The sequence below is a fragment of the Pteropus vampyrus genome, unplaced genomic scaffold, assembly GCF_000151845.1.
Source record: "Pteropus vampyrus isolate Shadow unplaced genomic scaffold, Pvam_2.0 Scaffold72, whole genome shotgun sequence".
NCBI lineage: Eukaryota > Metazoa > Chordata > Mammalia > Chiroptera > Pteropodidae > Pteropus > Pteropus vampyrus.
Window position 1 is genome coordinate 1,519,855 of NW_011888853.1, and position 21,530 is coordinate 1,541,384.

Sequence of the window (21,530 nt, forward strand, 5' to 3'; positions counted from 1 at the left end):
GAGCAAGAAAGTTATTTGCACAGAAAAAAACGCAGCAGCTGATAAGCGGGGTCCTTTCCAGGATGTAGCCAGAGTCCCCACTGCTTGGCAAGTCCACCCTCTGCCCGGGGCGCTGTGTGGTCACACCAAGAGACGGCGGCCTCTGCAAACAGGGATGGTGTTTGGCTTCCAGGGAAAATGACAGCCCTGAAAAACAGGGGCCAGATGCTTTGAGGGTGGTGGGGAAACCGTTCCTTTCTTGGGCATGGGCAGTGAGGACGGGACAGTCTCGGAGCTGCTCAGAGTTCCGCCTGAGACTCGACTCTCTGACCCTGGGCCCTCCCACCCAAGGAGGGCTCCACTTTGAATCAAGAATAGAGAATCACCCGAGTGACTCTGGGTGATGGCAAGACTGCTCCTCTGAACAAGTGCTTCTGGGGACTGCAGGAGAGTCGGGCTATTCGGGGGCCTCTGGGGAGGCCCTAGACGTGGCTCGGTCATGGACTCCTGCGTGAGTCAGTTGCCTCCCTAAGCTTCTACATCCCCCCTGTGAAAGAAGGAATCGAACGGATCATCTGCCCCAAAGCACCTGCGTGTGCGTGTCCATGTGTGCACACATGTGTATGCGTGTGTACATGCATGGTGTGTGTGTGCACGTGTAGTGTGTGTGTGTGCGTGTTGACGCGTTCACTGAGTTCTCCTGGTTGCAAAGAACAGAGACTTGCTCAAGCTGCTTCTCGTGGTCACTACGAACTTGTAAACTACAGGCCGCTGTGAGGACCCCACCCGTTCGCAGGTGAAAGCGCTCCTGTATTGGGTCTCTCCCGCCCTGGCAGAGAGGGTCCACAAGAAGTGTGCTGCAAGGCTCACTTGAGAATTCCAATGACCAAAGTCTAAACCAAGTGGACCTGAAGAAAACCAAGAAACAGAGCCTGTCCACGGAGGAGCATCGGGAAGCCGTGTTTAGATAGACTTCCCTGAGACCAGTCCTCGGGGCTGGAGCGGTTTCGCTCTGGGCTCTGCCACCAGCATGACAGTGGCTTTGCTGTGCTCCCCTTCTCAGGTCCCACAGGGCTTCTAGTTTCTCATTTCTTGGTGAAAATAAGGAAGAGGCAGATTTTCCGTGAAGCTGACGGAGCTTAGACATCAGCAACCCTCACCTGATCGGCTCCTTCCGAGGCCCTATATCAAAGTTCGTATTCATAATTTAGGGTCCTTTTTCCTAAAAAGGAGCCTCGATGCTGTATAATCTTCACGCCTGTGGCAGACAGTCCCACCATACCTTTCGACTCCGTAGTTGTTCTCATTAAAGAGGAACGGTCTATTCGCCCTGAGTCTGAACATGACCTGTGACCTACTTTCCCCAAGAAAATGCAGCAGAAGAGATGCTGCGCCATTTCGAACCTCAGCCTGTGGAGGTCTCTTGCTCTCTCTCATGCACGTCTGCTTCTGCCGTGAGAACACACGGGCGAGCCGGCAGGTGGATGGAGGGACACGTGGAGCGGAGCCAAGCAGCACCCGCCAACAGCCAACCAACCCCCAGCACCCAAGGGAGCCCAGTAGAAACCGGAAGGACCATTCAGATTAAACTGCCGACTCACGAACTTGTTCTGTGTCACTGAGTTTGAGACAGTTCATTGCAGCATCACTGTGGCAACAGAAAACTAAAAGGTCACACGAAACCTAGACCCACCCTATAGCAGCTGCCTTACCTTCCTCTTTGTATGGCTTAATTTGACCCCTGGCTTCTGTTCCCCTGGATCCTCTCTGCCCTTTGACCTTGCCTGGCAGCTGTTCACGGATGGCCCCTCATGCTCTCTTGCCTCAAGACCCCCACTGTCACCTCTTCCACTGATGCGGTTCAGATCAGAACAGATCTGGGACCAACAGAACTATCTGTGGCCTGTGTTTTCAAATAATAAATTGGCCCAAATAACAAAAGCAATATATGTTCATTTTAAGAAAATATATCGTGAAATACAGATAAGGTTTAAAAAAAGATTTAATTGCCTTAATCTCCCCATCTTGAGGGGATCGCGTTTAACGCTAAGATTCATACTTCCATCTTTTATCTCTTCCTGCAAAAATACAGTTATTTCCGAAATTAAGCAAAGTCACCGATGTGTTTGTATGAGCTCACGTCACTCATTGCTCAACAGATTTTCACTGCAGACAACACTGTCTCCTTTGGGAAAAGATGTCACATGAACAAATATCATCAAGAAGGATGGGTTTAAGAGCTTCGGAGAGCCAACTCATGTTTCTTTGGTGTGGACATGTATCCAGGATCTGCGGTCTCAAAATCCTCTTGGTTGCCATGGACTTAGAAATGACAGACTATCTGTTTTCAGACCGCCATCTGTTCGTAGGTGACGGAGGGCCAGTGTCGAAAAGGCTAGTTTAGCTGAGTCTCTCCCACTCTGGATTAGAGATCCATGAGGGCTGTCTCCCCAGGGGCTGAAAGCACATTTGGCATATAGTAGATGCTCAATAAATAATTGATGAAAAAAAATGAATAAAAGAATGAACTATTGTCATTCTTCCCCTGGCCCTGTAAGCTCTGCGAAGAAGCTCTGTCTCGCACCTGTGAACCAGTCATAAACTAGAATCGTTAGCAATCGCTCCTGAACCTTTCAGTCTGCGCCGCCCCCCACAACAATGTGCTATGCTCCATATTTTTGTAGTTATCACCTTAAATCCCAACTACGAATCTAGAGGAAAGGAGATGTTAATTCCACTTTTCATATTAAAAAAAAAAAAAAGTCAAAGCTCAGAGAGCAAGTAACTTGTCCAGGGTCACATGGCTAGTAATCAGCAGAGCCAGGATTCGACCCCTCTCCACACAGTGAGTTAGCCCTTTGAAGGCAGAGAAGGTGAAAGGGCTCTTCGATTTTCAAAACGGAGGCTTTTTCACCTTTGCCACCTGCCCCACAGGTATATCTGAGATGTGTAATCCTTGCTAAAATGGACAGAGAGGAATAACTACCACTCAGGCTCCCTCTGCCCAGAGAGCTTGATCTTTTTCAAAGCCATGATCAGTGGGCTAGATCTGTTTAGAAAAAATTAAATCGAGCATTTGTTCAGCGACGGTTAGGTTGCTTGTCCCCAGCAAGATGCAGGCGTTTTCTGATTACAAAGCAATGTGTGTCCGTTATAGAAGAATAATGAAACACAGAGAACACAAATGCATTTCGTCTCCCCCAATCCCACCACGCCGAGATAATCGTTATATATACATATGTGTATCCATGACCAGCCTTTTGTTCTACATTTATTAGGCCTCCTTAATACAGAAAAGTATACAAAGAAAATATGGCTAATAATGCCTTCTCTGAAATACCATGAGTTAATGCCGTGGGGTAGGAAAACTAATTTTCCCTCCTATCCTTTCAGCTTCTTCTGGCTGGACTAATAACTAAATTAACATGATACAGATTAACAGGAGGAAACGACCAAATTTATTACATATATACATAAAGGGTGGGGGGGTCCATAAGAATATGAGACCACTGGACAGATCAAGCAGTTAAGGATTATATGTCACCTTGAGCTAAGGAGAAGGGGCAGTTGTAGTCTGGAATTTCAAAGGGCAGGGAGGCGGTTTACGTAGAGATAGAAAAGCAAATATTTGGTACATAAAGGTTTGCTGGGACATCTTTAACAGTGGGATACAAAGAGGACTTTGATCAAACAGACCTTTCTAAGTTCCTCGCTGTGTTTAACACTTAGTTTACGTTAAACTACAGTTATCTGTGTTGGTATTTCCTTTCTGGAGCAGGTCCTTTACCTACATTCTTTTAGGCAGTTAGTGGGTAGGTCCAAGGTTCTTCTTGAGTCTTTCATTTCTTAAAAATAACTGGCTTAAAATAATCGATATCCCAAAAGGCATATTTTAGAGGGGCAAATTCTGCTTCTCGACACCTTTTTTAAAAGGATAAGGCAAGTAATTGTTTAAAAAAAAAGAGAGAGAGAAATGAAAAGTAAAAGTCTCTCCAGCGCCCCCCCCCATCCACCCGTCACCACCTCCAGAACCTCAGAGGGTAACCACACTGTCAGCCTCTGCTGACTTCCTGGCAACGGTGTGTGCATAACCAGCATACGCACCTCAGCCGAGGACACACAGTCATCACACAGCATGCCTCTGCGCCCCTTCTTGTACTTAATAATTTACCGTTTCCCAAACAGCACATACAGATCTACTTCGCTGTTTCACAGTTTTGCATCGTATGGATGTTCTCGAGTGTACTTAGCCAATCCCAATCACTGAATCATTCATTCGCTCTCACGAATGCTACGGCGAGCACCCTTGTACACAGATCTTGGTGTACTTTTGCAAGCAAAGCCATAAAATCACTGAGTCAAAGGAATTTGCATTTGTAACTTTGACAGATAGTGACAGCTACTCTCTAAAAAGGTTATCTCCATGGGTGCTCTCACCGATGGAGCATGTATGAGAGCCTGCTCCCCAAAGTCTCAGCCAATACCAACCATGATCAAACTTGTATCAAACCATTAAATGTTATATTGTATCAGTCAGGGGTCTCCAGAGAAACAAAAGCAGTGGGATATAGATGATAGATAGATAGATAGATGATAGATAGATAGATAGATAGATAGATAGATAGATAGATAGATAGATAGATTATACACACACACACGCACACACACACGCACACACTCGAAGAGTTAGAGAGAAGGTGGGAGCGGGGAGACAGAGAGAGAGAGAGAGAGAGAGATCAAGGAACTAGCTTAGCTCACTGTGGGGTCTGCCAAGACCAAAATCTGCAGTCAGCCGGCAGGCTGGACATTCTCACGCAGGAGCTGACGCTGCAATCTTGAAGCAGAATTTTCTGGCTCCTCAGAGAAACTTTCATTTTGCATCAACATCTAGATTAGTGTTTAATTGAATAACCGGGTACAATAGCTTGGCCAAGTCGACACATAAAACTAACCATACACACACACACACACACACACACACACACACACACACTCAATATACCTATTCATATCCTTTGTTCATTTTTCTGTTGAGATTTTCCTTTGAGAGCTTTTTATGTAACTGGCTATATTCACTCTTTGTCATATGTCTTGCAAATATTTTGCCTCTGCCATTTCTCATTTGATTTTGTTTCTGGTATTTTCTGTCAACCAGACGTTTTTATTTCTATGCAGTCAGATCGACCGATCTTTTTCTTTGTGGCACGTAAATTTCCTCTCTTGTTAAGAAAAGTTGCTCGGAGCCACTGGAGGAGCCATGCTAACCACCACATTTATCTAGGTTTTCTAACTGTTCCCCTTGAATCCTGGAGTCACAGGAGAGCAAAGGGCTTGGACAGCGTTAGCCAGATGCCATCGAGAGCCCTCCACTCGAGGATGATTTAACATGAGGGTCCCGCTTTTAGCAACGGCTCGACACAAAAGCTGTAGAATAAGCTTTGCATCTTCTGCAAAATTACAATTGCCCGTTTTGTCAATCAAGGCCCCTTGTAGAAGAATCGCATAACGCATTCTTCTCAGCCTCACATGCCAGGGGGAAATACTCACTGATGAAGGGACGCAGGCGTCCTTTGTCAGGAAATAAGAACGACACACCCCACCTGGTTTCCCATTTTGTCCTGACTGCCAGGAGATCTAGACTCAAACGTCAGGCGCGAAGGCACGAACACCCCAGCCTCACTCTGAGGAGGAAGCTCTCCTCAGGCAGAGTTTTTAACTGCCCTCTTGGGTTTGTGGGTTTTGTTTTCAGCCGCCTCAAATCCCTTTTGGAAATGCACGTGGCACAAATAACAGACATAAGCAAAAGGCTTGAGAAGAGAGAACAAAGATACTTTTCTGAACGGTGGCCAAGTGGACACAGAGGTTTCTGTAACATTTTCAAAAACGTCCCAGAAGAGGGAAGATACAGTAGAAAATCTGGGTCTGAAGTTGACCGTTAGCTTCGTCAAGGAGTGAAATTTGGAATCAACCTGGAAAAACTTCAGGAAAAATGCCGGCAGCAAATGGGTAGAGAGAGAAAGTCCGTCACGTGTCTAAGGTAATGAATTTAGGCAGACCTGTCCCAACATTTGGAGGACCAGGGCTGGGGTACAAATAAAGGCCCATAGACCAATATTTTAACACTCTAAGTCAAGCTAAAAAATAAACTATCAAATCAAGTGTGTCCTATGTTCCTACTTTGACATATTATGTACCTTCCTATCGATCTGGGAGACAGGTTTGAATGTGGGGTTCTCGAAAGTTCCACACCAGAATGTGGCAGCCTAGCGACAGCCATCGCCTGGTCCTCGGCTCCCACCCACAGCCACTCCCCTGCTCTTCTGCCTCCTGCACACTCCACACCCGAAGGTCCTGAGGAGAATGATGTGGACACCCCAGGTTTTACATCTGAGCTCTGTCCGCACCCCTGCAAACAGTCACCCCTTGGCTAGTGTTGTATAGTGAATATTACACTAGCGGTGAGCTCCGGGAAAAGTGTACTCTATAGGAGGGACAGGGGGCCTTCGGCCCTATGGGTGTCTCATTTCCTGCAGAGGGACATCAACAGAAGAGGGCCAGGTCTAAGGAGGGCCTCTGAGCTCTCCATAGTGGCCCAGCCAAAAGTTCTTAGACCCTGATACCAGCATCTCCACAGGACGGCTTGTTTCTACAAAGACCGATGAGAGCATCGTCATCCTGCCCCTGGCCCCAGAGGTCATCATCACATAGTTTCATCATCTGAAACGATGAACCCCGTCACCCTGGACCGTGTCCCCGCTGAACCAGAAAAGGTCCCAAGAAGATGGAACGGTACGCGGAGAGGAGAAAGTGATGGAAACTCTTCACTCTGCAAAAGAAAAGGATAAAAGGGAAAAGAATGAGAATCTTTAGTAAATGAACAAGACGGACCTACCTGGAAGGACGGAGCCCTCACATTCTGGAATATTCTCTCTGGGAAGCACTTCTTCAAGGCTGAGGAAGCTGGATTTGAGATGTAAATTATTAAAGCCACTGCATCTGACAAACAGAGGGAGCTCTTTGACCCAGGAGGAAATAAAAGCTGAGTAGAATTTGTTTTGGAAAGAGGGGGTGGGAGCCCATAGTCAGGGGACATTCGAGGGGACATCAGGAACGACCTCGTGTTTGCCCTGCTAACACGATTCGGTGTCACCGTCAGAGACAAACAGTGGCCATGGATCCGACCCGTTAGTCTTTATGCTTTTACATTTTTAATTTTTTATGTCTTTTTTTTTTTTTATTTTTGCAAATCTACTAAAGTTGGCATTTCCTAAGCCTTTGCAACAACCTTGCCTGCTTGCCTTTGAAAAGTGGCTATTGTCCACGTTGACACTAAGGCCTTTATCCACCCATTCATTCATTCACTCACTCACTGAGAGACGGCCGGGTACCAGTGCTGGGCACACGTATGTTTCTCCTCTGCTGCTTATGATGTGTGTGTGGCACTGCCACGTTACTTCACGCCCTCCTTCCCCCCAGTATGGAAGTGGCCGCCCCCTCTTTTCCCAACCTCTGCTTTTCTTTGAAATGGTGTCCTCTCCAATACCTTGTTCCAGGGCCAAGTGCAAACTCTTCCTAAGGCAAATAGCCACACATCCTGTTTATTTATTTTTATTCTATAGGTTATTTTTTTTTAGACTTTTCCATGCAGAAGACCCATTGGGTTAGTCCAGATCTTCCAAGAAGCAGATGTCAAAAGGGAATTCAGCGTGCAGGAATTTTATTAGGGGAAACACCTATGAGAGAAAGGAGGTAGGAAGCAGGAGAGGTGGGGAGAATTGTCGGGCCGTGATGCAGGTCTGCACTCACGTGAAGGACGGAGGCCAGGAAGTGTCCGTGTAGAAGTGTCTGGGACCATCAAACAGTCTCTGGAAGGTTCTATAAGAGCCATGAGGAGGTCCTGCCGCTGAAATCGGCTGTTAGGGATGCCCCGTGTCTCCCAGAAACAGGCCTGCTTCGGTGTCGCCGCCAGGCTCCGCCTTGGGCTGCGCATTGCCTGTGCGAAGCTTGGCCGTGGCGCGAACACACGGGTGATGGCCTGCGGAGCGCGGCCCAGGGCCCTCGGTCTGTTATGCCGCTGTGGCCGGGAGTCTGAGAGGCGCATTCTCACCGTCACCCCAGACGTTTACCGACGTGGGATGGAACAAGGTTTTGTCTATGCTTGTGTGCCTCCTTCACTGACTTCAGTAGGAAAGCAGGAGTTTGACGTGTGTGTCTGGGCGTGTGCATACACGCGTATGTGTGTTTAGAAGGAACCCACTCCCTCAACCACGACGACATCCCAGATGCCTGATTCACACTGCTGGCCCTCACGCCTGTCTGTTGCTCCCTTTCAGACCATCCTGGTGGGTGACAGTGGCGTGGGGAAGACGTCTCTGCTGGTCCAGTTCGACCAGGGAAAGTTCATCCCAGGCTCCTTCTCGGCTACCGTGGGCATCGGATTCACAGTAAGCACTCCCAGCCTCTGGGGACCTCGTACGCCTCTGCCAAGGCCCCGGCAGGAAATGGGTGGACACTCACATTGCATCATTCAAGAAGGTTTAATAAAGACCGTTTACCCAGGTGTAAGCAGGGCGTTGGGAAACCAGGAGGGGTGACGCAGTGGCCTTGGGTAGCGGCAGGGCCTCCATCCCACACCCGGCTTACGGGGGTGAGAGGAGGGAATGATCTCCAGCCCCAGAGACAGAGAGGGCTGTGTGGAGAGGCCTGGCTGGCAGGAGCTGTGACCTGCGGTGGAGGAACACAGCAGCACCTGGCGGCTCTCTGGGGACGGGGAGCCAGGGCAGCCAGCCTCCCTCTGCTCTCCTCCTGCTCCCCCATCTCCTTCTGGGGCGCCCCACGGGCTGAACACAGCTAGAAGCTAGAAAGCAAGGAAATATCCTTGTGCGTGTGTGTGTGTGTGAATTTTTCAGTTCCTTTTTTCATTCTTACCAATTTTTGCTTTATAGCGATATGCCAGGCTGCGAGGTACATTCATATTTTTCTTAATAATTTTTTTTTATTCTTCAGTTACAGTTGACATATGACATGATATTGGCTTCAGGGAAACAGCATAGTGATTAGACATTTACATAACTTACCAAATGATCACCCCCAATAAGTCTAGTGCCCATCTGACACCACACATAGTTATCACGATATTATTGGCTAATTCCTTATGGTGTGCTTTATATTCCGGTGACTGTTTTTTTGTTGTTGTTGTTGTGGTTGTTGTTCCGTGACTGTTTTTATAACTGGAAATTTGTACTTCTTAATCAGCAAGGGAATATCATGATATGGAATGCTCAGGTCCACCTTCCAGGACAAAAGAATCTGGAGAGGCAAAGGAATGGCTTAAAATTTTAAGCACAGTCCAAACTTAGCATTGTCACGTGGTCCTAGGGCACCTGCAGGTCAAAGGTTAAAGTTCAGTTTTTAGCACTGGGGTTTCTCCCCAGACAGTGCACAGCAGGGAAGCTCAGATTAGAGAAGTATTCCCAACACACAGCTCCCCCCAGCCTTTCTCTCGGCTTGCACCACGCCTGCCTGCCGCCCTCTCAGCCACCTGGAATCCTGGGAGGGCCTTCAGAGAGGGTTTGGCTCCTCCCTTGGACCTGGCAGGAGCTGCAGGGCCCTCCTTGGAGGTCTGCAGAACCCTAGTGTCTGGAGATGGAGGAGCAAACGTCATTGCTTGGACAGCCTCCGAGACTAAGCAGAGCACAGGCCTGCGAGGCTCCACCTGGGGCTGGGACTCTGCGGAGTCATGCTGGTGGGAAGAGAAACGGGGAACTCCAGCATCTGGGCTTGCTCGTGGGGTCACAGCAAGGAAGGCAAGGGCCCGTGATGGACGGGGCTTCAGAGGGAAGCAGAAACGAGAGCCTGGCCAGGGTGTATGTCAAGGCCTGGGCACCCCACATGAAGCACCAGTGCCCCGGGCTCTCCCACTGCTGGGAGCTGCTGGGCCCGGAGAACAGGGCTGAGTCCCAGGAGGGCGAGGCTGCCCTGACGGTCCCTGAGGGCTCGGACCAGGCTGCCAGCTGTTCCCCACCATGGTCCCATGCCCAGTCTGCCCCTCGGCCCTCACGGTGCCCTCACGGCCACATTCAGATCTCCACGCCCATCCTCCCACCTGTCAGACTCAGAGGGCAGAGAGTGGGGTGGATGTGGGTGTGGTTATGGGTGTGCAAACTCTGATCACACTCCACAGACACATGGGGCTCGGAACTCCAAAGTTTGTCATTAGCCTGGTGGGAGAAGAGAGGCCGCTTGCCTGTGAGAAGGAAGAAAGTATGTGGTTACGCTGAGAGCCCGCAGCGGCCCGAGGCAGAACGGGCCCGGCTCTGCTTACTCCTCGGGCTGGACCTTCTGGAGCCTCGCTGTTCGCTTGGCACCGGCCAGCACCAGGAGGGTTTGGTTCATGCTAGGACAGACCCATGGGCAGCTTACCCTGACCGCGGGCCTGAGGACCCAACCCGGGCCCGTGCCTGGGGACACCTGGGCCAAGTGCATGACCTGGGAGCATAAACAGACGCATAAACAGACATGAACCCAGGGGACAGGGGACCCCCGCACACTCTCGTAGTGGAGGGCAGCGACAGCAGCCTGTGTTAGGAGCCAAATCAAGGACCCATGACCGACCCTGGGCCTAGACACAGCTGCTCACTTACAAAGAGGTTTGCAGCTCTCAACGAGAAAATGTCTGTCTCCTCAGTGAGCCCCCGGCCCACTTCTCTTTCTATGCCCGGGACCCTCCATTCCTGTCCTCTCCAGAGACAGGTCTCCTGTGCTCCGAGCGGCTGACACTTTGCACAACAGCTTAAGGCTCCCATATTGCACTGAGCAAAGGGGCCGGAGGACGTTGGGGTCTCCTTCAAATATCAGTGGTCTGTAGGTCCCCAGAGAGCCAGGTCACAAGACACTTGCATATCCACCTGTCATTCACACAGAGACTTTAAATACTACTTACAGCTAGCAATTTGCAAGTGCCCCGTGGCTGTTCCTGACTGTGGCCTGGAATATTCCTCCTGTGTCCTGGTAACTGAGGTAGAGGGGGCCACTGAAGGCCCAACTCATGGGGCAGTGGAGCCTGGGCAGAGGACAGGGAAGGAGCTCCCCTTTTAAAAGAGACAGTGGTGAGTGAAGTGAGGTGCCAGGGCCTCTGGAGTAACCCTCACCCCAGAAACCAGCAGGCCCATTGCCCGCTGGGAGGGGGGACCTGCCCAGCTTCCGTGCGGGTGCCTCTCAAATCAAGATTTTCCCCAACTCCATCACCAGCACCACCAAACTGGCTGCCCAGCCCTGCTGAGAGGTTTCTTGGGGTGCTGACGTCGATGGCGTTTACACAGTGATCTTTCTGGCCAGCCTCCCTCCTACCCCGATCCCAGTCCTCCTTGTTACTTCTCGCCTCCGTGTTCCCAGACTCTAATTCATCCTCAGAAAGCCTCGCTCTGCTCATCCCCCACCCAACCTTCAGTGGCTCATGATTGGTTTTCAAATAAAGTCTAAGCCCATCACCCGTGCAGCTTCCCCTCTCCCAGACACGCACACAGCCCTCTTGGAATCCCACCCCATGTGCATGGGAGGTTATGGCTGCCTGCCTCCAGAAAATAACCCCAGCCGATGACGAAAATCACAGGGCTGTATGTGGATGGACACAAAGTCCCCAAAGCCACACCTGCCCCTTGCCCCTCACCCCTAACACCTAAGTAAAGAGTTGCAGGCACCCCTCCCCTAACACACCCCTTAAACAGTCCCTGCCTAATGCACCCATCCCCGCTCTTCCATGCCTGTGTGGTACCATGAATGAGCTTGTCTAGGATGCTGGGACAGGAATAACTGAATGGCTGGCCAGGGCCACAGCTCCTGAACTCTGCTATGGGCAATCCAGGACACACTCCTACCCTCTGTCACCAGGAGCTGCAGGGCTCCTAGGATGTCCTGGAGACTCTGCTCTAAATGATCCACCACTTCATGAATCCATTTGATACCAACCGCTTAAGGTCTACTGAGTACCAAAGGCAGGGGGCCACGTGTGTATGAGACCAGCCTTGCCTTCAGGAGTGCCTAGATTAGTAGGGGTGTGCGAGGAAGGCTTTCCCATGATGGGACATCTTGGGCGCAGACCGACAGGTCAGGGAGAAATGAGAACCGATCCACACTAAAGGGTCAAGTTCGAACACCAACTAACCAGGCGTCATGTGCTGCAAGGTGAATATCGGACGGTAAATATAATTATATTCACATGAGCTCGGGCCAGGCTGCATCAATAAAAGTGAAACTACCTGGGAGCTGTAGTCAGCATGCACGCCTCCTCTCAAACGCAGCGCGGCGCTGGGTAGGGGCGTCCCCAGCCTTCCCCCGACCCCGCCCCTGGAGCCGCCGGTTGATAGCCCGCGGGCCGGGGCTCGGGCGCCACCTGCTGGTCGCGCTGCGCAGCGGCAGCGGGACCCCGGGCGCCGGAGCGCGGGTCCCAGCGATGCCAGACTTTGCGCAGCGGGCGGCGTCTCCAGATACCGCTCCCTGTGAGAGCCTAACCCCGACGGCTGGCGACCTTGGGGGACCAGTCCTGGGGTAGGAGCAGGAGGCCGGGTCAGTGTTGCTTAGGGGGCCCGCCTGCCCCCTCTGGAGCTGACGCTGCGGTCCCGCACGCCCTTGTGGGACAGCCCGCTCCGGGCCCGTGTAGTTTCTTGGGGTGGCGGGACGGAGGGAGGAGCCTGTCAGGGTCCGAGCCGGGGCAGTGGAGGGGGAAAGTAGTGGGTGGAGCCTAAGGAGGAGCTGTTCCTGCGCTGTCCCTCGCCTGCCGCTGGCCCCAGCTCACCTCTCGTCCGGAGAAATGACGGGCACGCCTGGCGCCGCTGCCACCCGGGATAGCGAGACTCCCCAGCGCTCCCCGCCCTGCAGTCCGAGCTATGACCTCACGGGAAAGGTGGGTGGGCACTGCGCCCAGCGATGGGGACTCCCGTGCCTGCTCTGAGGGCCACCCCTCCCGCGCCCTTCGCCCTGAGACCTTGGCGTTCCCGGACCCAAGAGCCTTTTCGGCTGCGTCTGCTTTGGACTCAGCCCTTCCCTCAGGCTGCAGAGTGGGGAGGGAGGGTCGAAACACAGCCCCTGGGCCCATCCCAATTTCCAGGGATCTGAGATGGCTCAGCGGAGACTGGAAGAGGAAGGTCGGAAGTGACTCCCCATCCCAATTTTCTTCTGCCACACGCCGGCTAATCCGAGCCCCCGGGAATCCCATGCTTCTCGGCAAGGGTTAACTCTACTGGGTACAGGCACCCGAAGTACTAAGAAACAGGGATGCCTAGACACCCAGAGAGGACGCCCCCTGGCGGCCGAGCTACTTGCGGTTAATGCCCTTTTCCCAGCTAAGCTCTCAGCTGAGACTTGGCATCCAGTTTCAAGGCCTTAGGCTCTAAACTCTTTAGCTCCCCAGGTGCCCACCCCGCTTCCCCCAGTCCTATCTCTTCCCCTTCCGCCAGTTTCTCACACCTTCTTCCAGAAAGATGTTGCTAGCCAGAATGCAGGCCCACCTGCGAATTTTTAGAACCCGAGAAAGGTCTCAGTGGTTAGTCACAAATTCCCCACCTGGGAGAGCACACGTCAGCTCTCTGGGCCTCCGAGCGTCCGCAGGGTGGCCCTGTACAGAAGCAGGTGAGGGTGGCGGTGGACATTGGTCTGTCTGTCCTCCCTCCGTGCCCTTGGAGCAGACAAATCCCAGGAACTCTGAAAGAGGTGCAGAAGGAGCGCAGACCCACTCTTCATCTAGGCTTGGGAATAAACGAGGGGGCTATCCTGTCTCATGCCACATGGCCTTGAAGGAGACCTGCCTCTTTCTGTGCCTTGCTTTCCTCCCCACACACGGGGGCTCACTCTCCATAGGAGCCCATGGCCTCCACCCCCATTGTTTCAGAGGAAGCCACTTTACAAGTCACCCGCCCAGAGCTGTTGAGATAGGCGTCCTGTGTGGGCTCTGGGCAGGAAATGGGCCCCTGCGCCTTCTGTGGGAGGGGCACCGCTGAGGGCCAGCCCCCAGGCTGGTGGGGACCACCTGACCTCCTTGCCAGACAAGCCAACTGAGCTGTTTGCCTAGGAGGTGGCGAGGCTGGTCCGCTGGTTGTGTTTAGTGGATTTGCCCGGCTGGGTAGGTGGCTGGCATCGTTTGCTCAAGGCAGCTGTGATCTGTCAGGTATACAGGAGCTCACCCTCCCTCCCTCCCTCCCTCCTTCCCCCATGGGGGCTGGGACCTAGGAGCCAGGGAGCAATGCAGGCTCCAGAGGGCCGCCCAGCCCTCCATCGTTCCCCAGGGCCAAGCAGCACCTGTGGAGACTTGGCCACTGGCCTTCACCAGCCTGCGTGTCCCAAGACCACCCCTGGGGATTGAGTCCAGGACAGAATGGGAGGAGGCTGGCAGGAGGTCCTTGGATTGGATTAGAGGGGATGGGGGCTACCAGCAGGCGGTACCCAGTCCTGCACCGCTGTGCTGGAGTCTTAGGTCGTTCACGCCAGCATTATTGGTCCTAGCCATTAACTGACTTTAGAAAGGCCTAGCCACAGTGGAGACCATACCACAGAAGGGTTAAGGAATCGTCCCCAAGTCCCCAGTAAAACATTTATGAGCCAGGACCCCAGCCTTCATACACCTTTTACTGAGCCTCCCACTTCTCCACCAAAGTTAGTTAATCCCAACATCCCAGGCACACAGCAGGGAAGCCTTCGGGCGCCACTGTCAAGGTCAGAGCCTCAAAAATAACTGAAACCTAGTCCCTGCTCGACCCATGAAGTATGTGACCAGCACGCTGGGAAAGTGCAGCATTAGGGCCAGACGTCTGTTCTCCAGGATTAAGGAATGACTGGACAGAGGGCTGTCCTCTGCCACCCCATGGCCCCCAGAGAAGGGGAGGAGAGGCTGGCCAGGAGCGGAACACGCCCCACCGCCCCACACTCCCTGCCCTGCAGGGGCCCAGTGATGCCAATTTGCAGCTATTTGTGCCACCTGGGAGGTTCCTGCTGAAAAGAACTGCAGACGAAATGTCTCCCCACTCCTACTAGGGCCACCCAGCTCATCTGGGGACCTGCTGGTGCTGAGGTCTCAACTCAGGCTTCCAGGAAATTGGGTGAGGACAGGAGGGTCCCAGGGAGGGCCTGAGAGGTGAGAGCGTGGAGCAGAGAAGCAGGCGAAGGCAGCAGGCTTTCCCGAAGCAGGTGCCCCTCAGCGCTGTGAGCATCTTTCCCTTGCCCTCTGTCCCTCTTTCCAGGGCCTGTCTCCCTGGAAGCCCAGAAACTCACCCCGACTCCCCATTAACTGCCTCTGCCCCCATCTCCTAGGTGATGCTTCTGGGAGACTCGGGCGTTGGGAAAACCTGTTTCCTGATCCAATTCAAAGACGGGGCCTTCTTGTCCGGGACCTTCATAGCCACCGTCGGCATAGACTTCAGGGTGAGGTGGCTGCAGGCTCTGCCTCCAGCGAGCCAGGGGCTACGGCTCAGGCACAGGGGCGCTGCCCTCTCTTTGCCTACCCCCGCTCCTCAGGACGACTGTGGCTCATGGCCTGGAGGGCACCAGGGGTGCTCCCCAGGGACCACAGAGGTGGCCAGATTAGAGGAATCTAGACTTGGTGGGCTTCCTGCCACCCTACAGGATATGAGAAATGAGAGACGGGTGAGCTGAGCTTCCTGGCCCTCAGTCCCCTTGCCCATTGCCCTCCCACCTGGGCCCCGTGGGCAAGGCCCCAGAGGTCCACCAGTCTTTCGGGAGTTCCCAGGAAGCACTGCACTAGGTTGAAGAGCTGGGCTGGCCAGGTGGGGAGAGAGCAGCTTGCCAGGGTCCCTCCTTTCACCTTGATGAACCCACCTGTACAAACCTGCATCAGGAGTACCAAGCGCTCTGAGCACCACACACCCAAAGGGTCCCGAAGAGTAAGGGTCTAATCCCAGCAGCTCGGGGAGAGGGAGACAGTAACAGAGGCTTGTTGCGTCTCTCCCAATGAGAGGGGAACGAAGCTTCACTCAGGAGAATCTGTGGGCAGCTGCAGATCTGAGACCCTCCGAGGTCCCCAGGATGCTGGTTGGCATCTCATCTCTAAGGGCTCGGCTGCGGGATGGGACTGAGCTCTGAAAGGGCAGGGCCCCCAGCGCCCAGCCCTGTGCCACCTGCTGAGCCCCAGGGAGAGCCGGGTCTCAGGCTCCCGCACCCTGGGGTGTGGTGTGAGGAGCAGACGGAGTTGCCAGAGCACAGGGCTCCACGGTGTGGTATCTGGAGTCACCTGGCTGGAGACATCTCCGGGGCTCACGCCACCGCCTCGAGCCCTGGGGAGTGACCGGGACGGGATGTTTGCTCCTCGGTAGGATGTCAGCAGAGCACAGGAGCCAAGCCTCGCCTGCCCTTCACACCACCTCTCGCTCTGCCCTTTTCTCTTTCAGAACAAGGTGGTGACTGTGGATGGTGCGAGGGTGAAGCTGCAGGTGAGATCAGATGCTGCTGGGGAGGAGGGAGGATAAAGGGGCCTGCCCTCCCTCCTCACCCAAACCACAGGAGGCCTGCGGCTCTGCCCTCAGCCTGGGGTGATTTCCTGTGGGGCCCAGGAAACGGCTTTTGTTTATTCGATGTCTGCAGAAAAAGCAGTTTCAGAAACCCTCTCTTCTACCAAGGCAGTTCAAAGTTCCAGTCTCCCAGGCCTCATCTGCCGTTGGAAGCTGCACACCCTCAACCCCCGGGCTGGGGAAGAGGTGGCAGCACTGAATGAGCTTGAGAACTCAGTAGCTATCACCGTCCAGGACGTTGTCAGATATTCAGAAGCCCATGAGAACCTAGAGGAGGAAATAGCTCGCCTTCCCACACATCTCCCATACCACAATGTGGGGCCCTCTGCCAGCACAGCCCCTGCCCCCTGCCCCCTTTTGATCTTTTGACCATCCCTTCCTAGATCTGGGATACCGCAGGGCAGGAGCGGTTCCGCAGTGTCACCCATGCTTATTACCGAGATGCCCAGGGTAAGTCCCACCTGTACCTGATCCCCTCTCCCCAGCCCCCTCGTGATATGTACCCTTCCGCCCCAAGTCCCCTGCGTGATCTCTCTCTCCCCCTGCAGCCTTGCTTCTGCTGTACGACATCACCAACAAGTCTTCCTTCGACAACATCCGGGTAGGTCCCTCTACCCATAGCAGGCAGGCAGGACCTACGAAGTTCAGGACTGCTTCCTGCTTTGTGGGGAGGGAGTGGTGTGTGGAACGCTGCTGCCCCCTAAAAATATCTGAGATGTGACTCAGAAGTAATAAGCTACTGCTAGGTATTTGACTGGCACGTGGGCACAGACGCCAGGCAGGCTGTCGGGCACCTCTGTCACCTGCTTAGCACTTGCGAAGTACACTTGTGAATCACTGACGGTGATTCACAAGTGCACTTCACAACAGAAGTTCAGAAAGTACCCAGCTCCACCCTGGACAATTACCCACAGAGACCAAGCAGAAAAGTCTGTCCGTACATCCAGCCCAAGTTGCCAAGCAGAGACTCAGACAGAGTAAGTGACTCTGTCCTCACAACCAAACTGTTGGAGAAGAGAGAGAATAATTCAACGATACAAGCGCTGACTCTGTGGGCAGGACTGTCCAGGTTGCACATGCTCTCTGACCTCAAGGGCTTGACAAGCCAACTGGGGGAACGAGACATGTAGACAGAAAACAGCTTACAGAGAGGACGGAAATCCAGAGCACTCATACTGCCACCTCCAACCCCAGGCTCGTGGCAGACGTCACCATTCAATCACAGCATTTGTGACCACTGAGCCCTCAGGTGGCCTTAGACTCCTGAACGGGATGCCCTAGGAAAGCCCTGAGGACTACCAACCGATCGATGAGGCAAAGCTTCCGCCATCTCTATACTCCGTAGACCCGGGAGTTGCACTATGTGGAGTTGGGGGCCACTCAGGACTAGAGAGGCCAGAACAGACACAGATGAGAGCACACACAGGGCCTCATGTTCGGGGGGACACTGAGTAGCCCGGGATAATCAAACAGGGCAGAAGAAGGAAGGGCAAAGGGACGGGGAGAATGGCAGGTGCTCAGCGTGGGGCTGAGCTCATTGTCTCCCCCAGGCCTGGCTCACTGAGATTCATGAGTACGCCCAGAGGGATGTGGTGATCATGTTGCTAGGCAACAAGGTGAGTGGCTTCATGGCAGGGGCAGCTCATCCCCACACCTCCTCTCCTTCTGCCTCAGAATTAGCTCCAGCCAGCCTCAATCATCACCCAGGAGCAGTAACTGGACATCCTTCCAGCAAAGGATTCTTTCCAGTCCCCAGCTCAGGGGTCAGACCTTGCTGGAGGCTTCAGCCCATCTTATCTGCCCTCGAAAAGCTGTGGAAATGGCCCCCTTCAGGGAAAGCTCAAGCTGCTGCTTTAGAGATCAAAGCCTGCCCACCCTGTTAGATCATAGTGACTAGAGTCACGGGTTCAGAGCTACGACTAGAAAAGGTTAGCTCCAACTGTCACCCCTCTGAGGCTGAAGGGGTTACCCACCTCCCCAAGTGGGAGTGAGATCCAGGGTTGGGAGGTGGGGGACTCAGCCTGAACCGGGAGGGAACTCTGGCCCCATTCCAATCATACCGCTTGCAGTCCCACAGGCCACCAGCAGAGGGCGGGCAGTGCCTGCTCCTGGGGCAAAAGATGGGCCAGCAGGGGCAGGAGAGGGGCCAGCTGGGGTCAAGGCTTCCTTCCCCAGAGTGACCCACCTGGGCTTGACAGGCAGATGTGAGCAGTGAAAGGGTGATACGTTCTGAGGACGGAGAGATGCTGGCCAGGGTAAGTGACCGCCTGTGGACAGGGTGAGGGGTGGGGGCAGCTGAAGACTGGCCCTGAGGACAGTCTCTCTCTGGCAGGAGTACGGAGTGCCCTTCATGGAGACCAGCGCCAAGACGGGCATGAATGTGGAGTTGGCCTTTCTGGCCATTGCCAAGTGAGAGCTGAGCAGGGACGGGAACCATGCAGGGCGGGGTGGCACCATCTGGGATCCTGACCCAGCCCCTGGACCCAACGGCATTCTGCATCCTGAGGTCCATTTGCCCTGGTCCGTGGGAGTGGGGAGGATGCACAGGTCCTCGCTCCCTGCCCAGCCCATTGCTTCCTCCTCTTCAAGGGAGCTGAAGCACAGAGCCGGGCAGCAGGCCGATGAGCCCAGCTTCCAGATCCGAGACTACGTGGAGTCCCAGAAGAAGCGGCCCAGCTGCTGTTCCTTCCTGTGAATCCCAAGGGGCTGAGACGAGGCTCCAGGAGCCCATGAGGATGCCTTCTCCCCCAGATCTGATAGGTTCTGAGCAGCTGAGCCAATGGGGAGAGAGTTGGGGACCCAGTACACAGCCCCTTCCCAAGGGGCCTACCCTACTTCCTGTAGCTTCCCTGCACCCCAGAGAGGGTAAAATATTTATATTGCGTTTTAATGATACATAATTTAATACAAAAAAAGGGCGCCAGTGACCCTGTTCCCACCCTCACTACAGCTGGAGAGGCCAAGAAGACCTCAGCCTTCATTTCCTCTAGCTCCCTAGGGACCAATCTTCCCCCAAATAACATGGGCCCTTGTGCTGTGCTGGGAGCTAGACCAAAGCTTATCTCTTATCAGGGAAGATAAAGAAATGTGGAGATCAGGCTGGGGTCCAGCTCCCTAGGAGGGGGAGAGAGGAGTAGCAGAGATTGGGTCTGTCTGGCTCCCTCTGGCCTTACCAGCCCCGCTCCGGGAGGTGCACACGGGGGCACCGGGAAACATTTGGTTCTTATTCTCTGGACCTCAGATCCAGGGAGTCCCTCCTTCCTGAATCCCTGATCTTACCTACCTTTCTGCCTATGACCCTAGACACCTAAGGTCATAGCAAGGGAAAGGCTCTTTTCCTGTCCCAACCCTTCGGCAGGTATGCAGCCCACAGGCTACTTGTTCCCAGTAGCCTTAGTGCTTCCACTAGGTAAGGAGCCAGATGAAAAGAAACCCCTGACTCCTAGAGCAGGTTGGAAGAAAATCTGAGAAAACCTCACTCTACACGTGTCCCCCTAAACCAAACGCTGCCTCTCACCTGACCACCCATGCCCTTTTCTTCTGAGACAGACACCAGGGCCCAAACTGCTTTATCTCCCCTCCTTTTGAGCCAGGTTAGGGAATGAGAGGTCATCCATTTCTGGGTAAACCAACAATGACATGTGCAAAACAAGGTCACGTGGGTAAGCCTAGGGTGGGGAGAGAGAGGGGCAGCAAGGAGTTTATGTGGGGCCAAGGTCATGTGTCTCCCAAAGCCCCGACCTCAGCAACCAGAAGGGAATAGGAGACATGCATGTCCTGACCTAGAGGCTCTCCAGGCCAGGGGTGGGAGAGAGGGGCGAGAAAGAGGTATGCACTGAACATGTCTGAGGCTTTCAAGGCAGAAATCTTGCTGTCTGAGTAGTCAGCAGCTCCAACTTGGGCCTGATAAGGAAGCTCTCCAAGGCCTCTCCCAGGCAGAATAAGGAGGAGCCTGACCTTGCCCAAGGCAGGTCGCAGGGGATCCAATCACCCAGGCTGCTCTGGGCCTCTAGCATTTGTGTTTTCCAGAATTAAATTGCAATATTTTGGAAAGTACACCCTGTCCACTGCTTCTTTGAGACGCGCATGGGAGGGGGGAGAAAACTTAGCGTGTGTTGGAGGAACTGTCGTTGACTTCCAAAATTATTTGGTCCTCATCTTTCAATGTCCCCAAGTGGTCACCTCACCCTTGACAGATTGCCCCCCAGCCTGTGATCAGCCTCTCATCTGTAAGGAGCTGAAAGAAGGCCTATCTTACCGTCCTAATCGAGTTTTCTTTCTCTATTGAAGAAAGCTAAGCTTCCCTTCCCTGTAGCCTGTACCCAGATTGGTTACCTGGCTCTGTTCTGCCTCTCGCCACCCCAACTCCCTAGCCAAATGCTGACGCCAATGCCCAAGACATTGCCCTAGGACGGCCCGTCTTCAGTGGGCAGCCCCTGAGAAGCCTTGGACTCTGCTGAGCCGTCACACTGTCCTTGTGAGAATCAGAGCACGCCCCCTCGCACAAGCGGATCCTGGGATAGCACAATTTGACTCCACAAACAGGAAAATGTTATTCAAGCAACTCTGTTGGGTCGGAGATAGATATCAGTCTTATTCGTAAGACCGCTGAAACCTCGCCGCCCCGGAGCGGGAGCGGTTTCCCGGCAACGGTTGCCCCCCACCTCACCCTACCCCCACCCCCACCCCCACCCCCACCCTTGCTTTGGAGTTGCAAAGTTTTGGCTAAGGTTGTTAAAGCATTAGGATCTTTTACCCACGGGTTGGCTCTCCTCAATCGCCGCCACAGGTGGGGGACAATCAGAACCGAGCCTGCTGGCCCGTCTGCTCAGTACCGAGAACTCGCCCCGCCCCCCGCCTCAACTCAGGCCACTTGGTAACAAACACTTCCACTTCCTGAGCCCTCTTTCTTCTCCCGCCGCGGGGCGCCGCGCGGATCGCAGGGCCCCGCCCCTGCGCATTCCCATTGGCCGGCGTCGTTCGCCGACCAGAGCGCCCCCTGGCCGTGGCCCCTGATTGGCCCGGAGTGATTTACAC

The 21,530-nt window shown here is 53.7% G+C and overlaps 1 protein-coding gene across 5 annotated transcripts in view; it reads left to right on the forward strand.

Annotated features, from left to right (window-relative positions):
* The window catches only part of RAB37 (RAB37, member RAS oncogene family), a 56,204-nt gene extending 35,393 nt beyond the window's left edge, over positions 1-20,811 (forward strand). Inside the window, exons 1-9 of one of the 5 annotated variants that reach the window (XM_011361894.2) lie at positions 12,738-12,880; positions 15,280-15,390; positions 16,374-16,415; positions 16,877-16,943; positions 17,042-17,094; positions 18,044-18,109; positions 18,692-18,748; positions 18,826-18,902; positions 19,083-20,811. In XM_011361894.2, coding sequence (XP_011360196.1) covers positions 12,788-12,880; positions 15,280-15,390; positions 16,374-16,415; positions 16,877-16,943; positions 17,042-17,094; positions 18,044-18,109; positions 18,692-18,748; positions 18,826-18,902; positions 19,083-19,188 — 672 coding nt within the window. In that variant the 5' untranslated portion in view covers positions 12,738-12,787 and the 3' untranslated portion in view covers positions 19,189-20,811. Of the gene's footprint in view, positions 1-8,312; positions 8,424-12,737; positions 12,881-15,279; positions 15,391-16,373; positions 16,416-16,876; positions 16,944-17,041; positions 17,095-18,043; positions 18,749-18,825; positions 18,903-19,082 lie in introns of those variants that run through there. The other 4 variants (XM_011361892.2, XM_011361893.2, XM_023531656.1 and 1 more) reach the window with 4 other exon arrangements.
* The last annotated feature ends 719 nt before the right edge of the window (positions 20,812-21,530 follow it).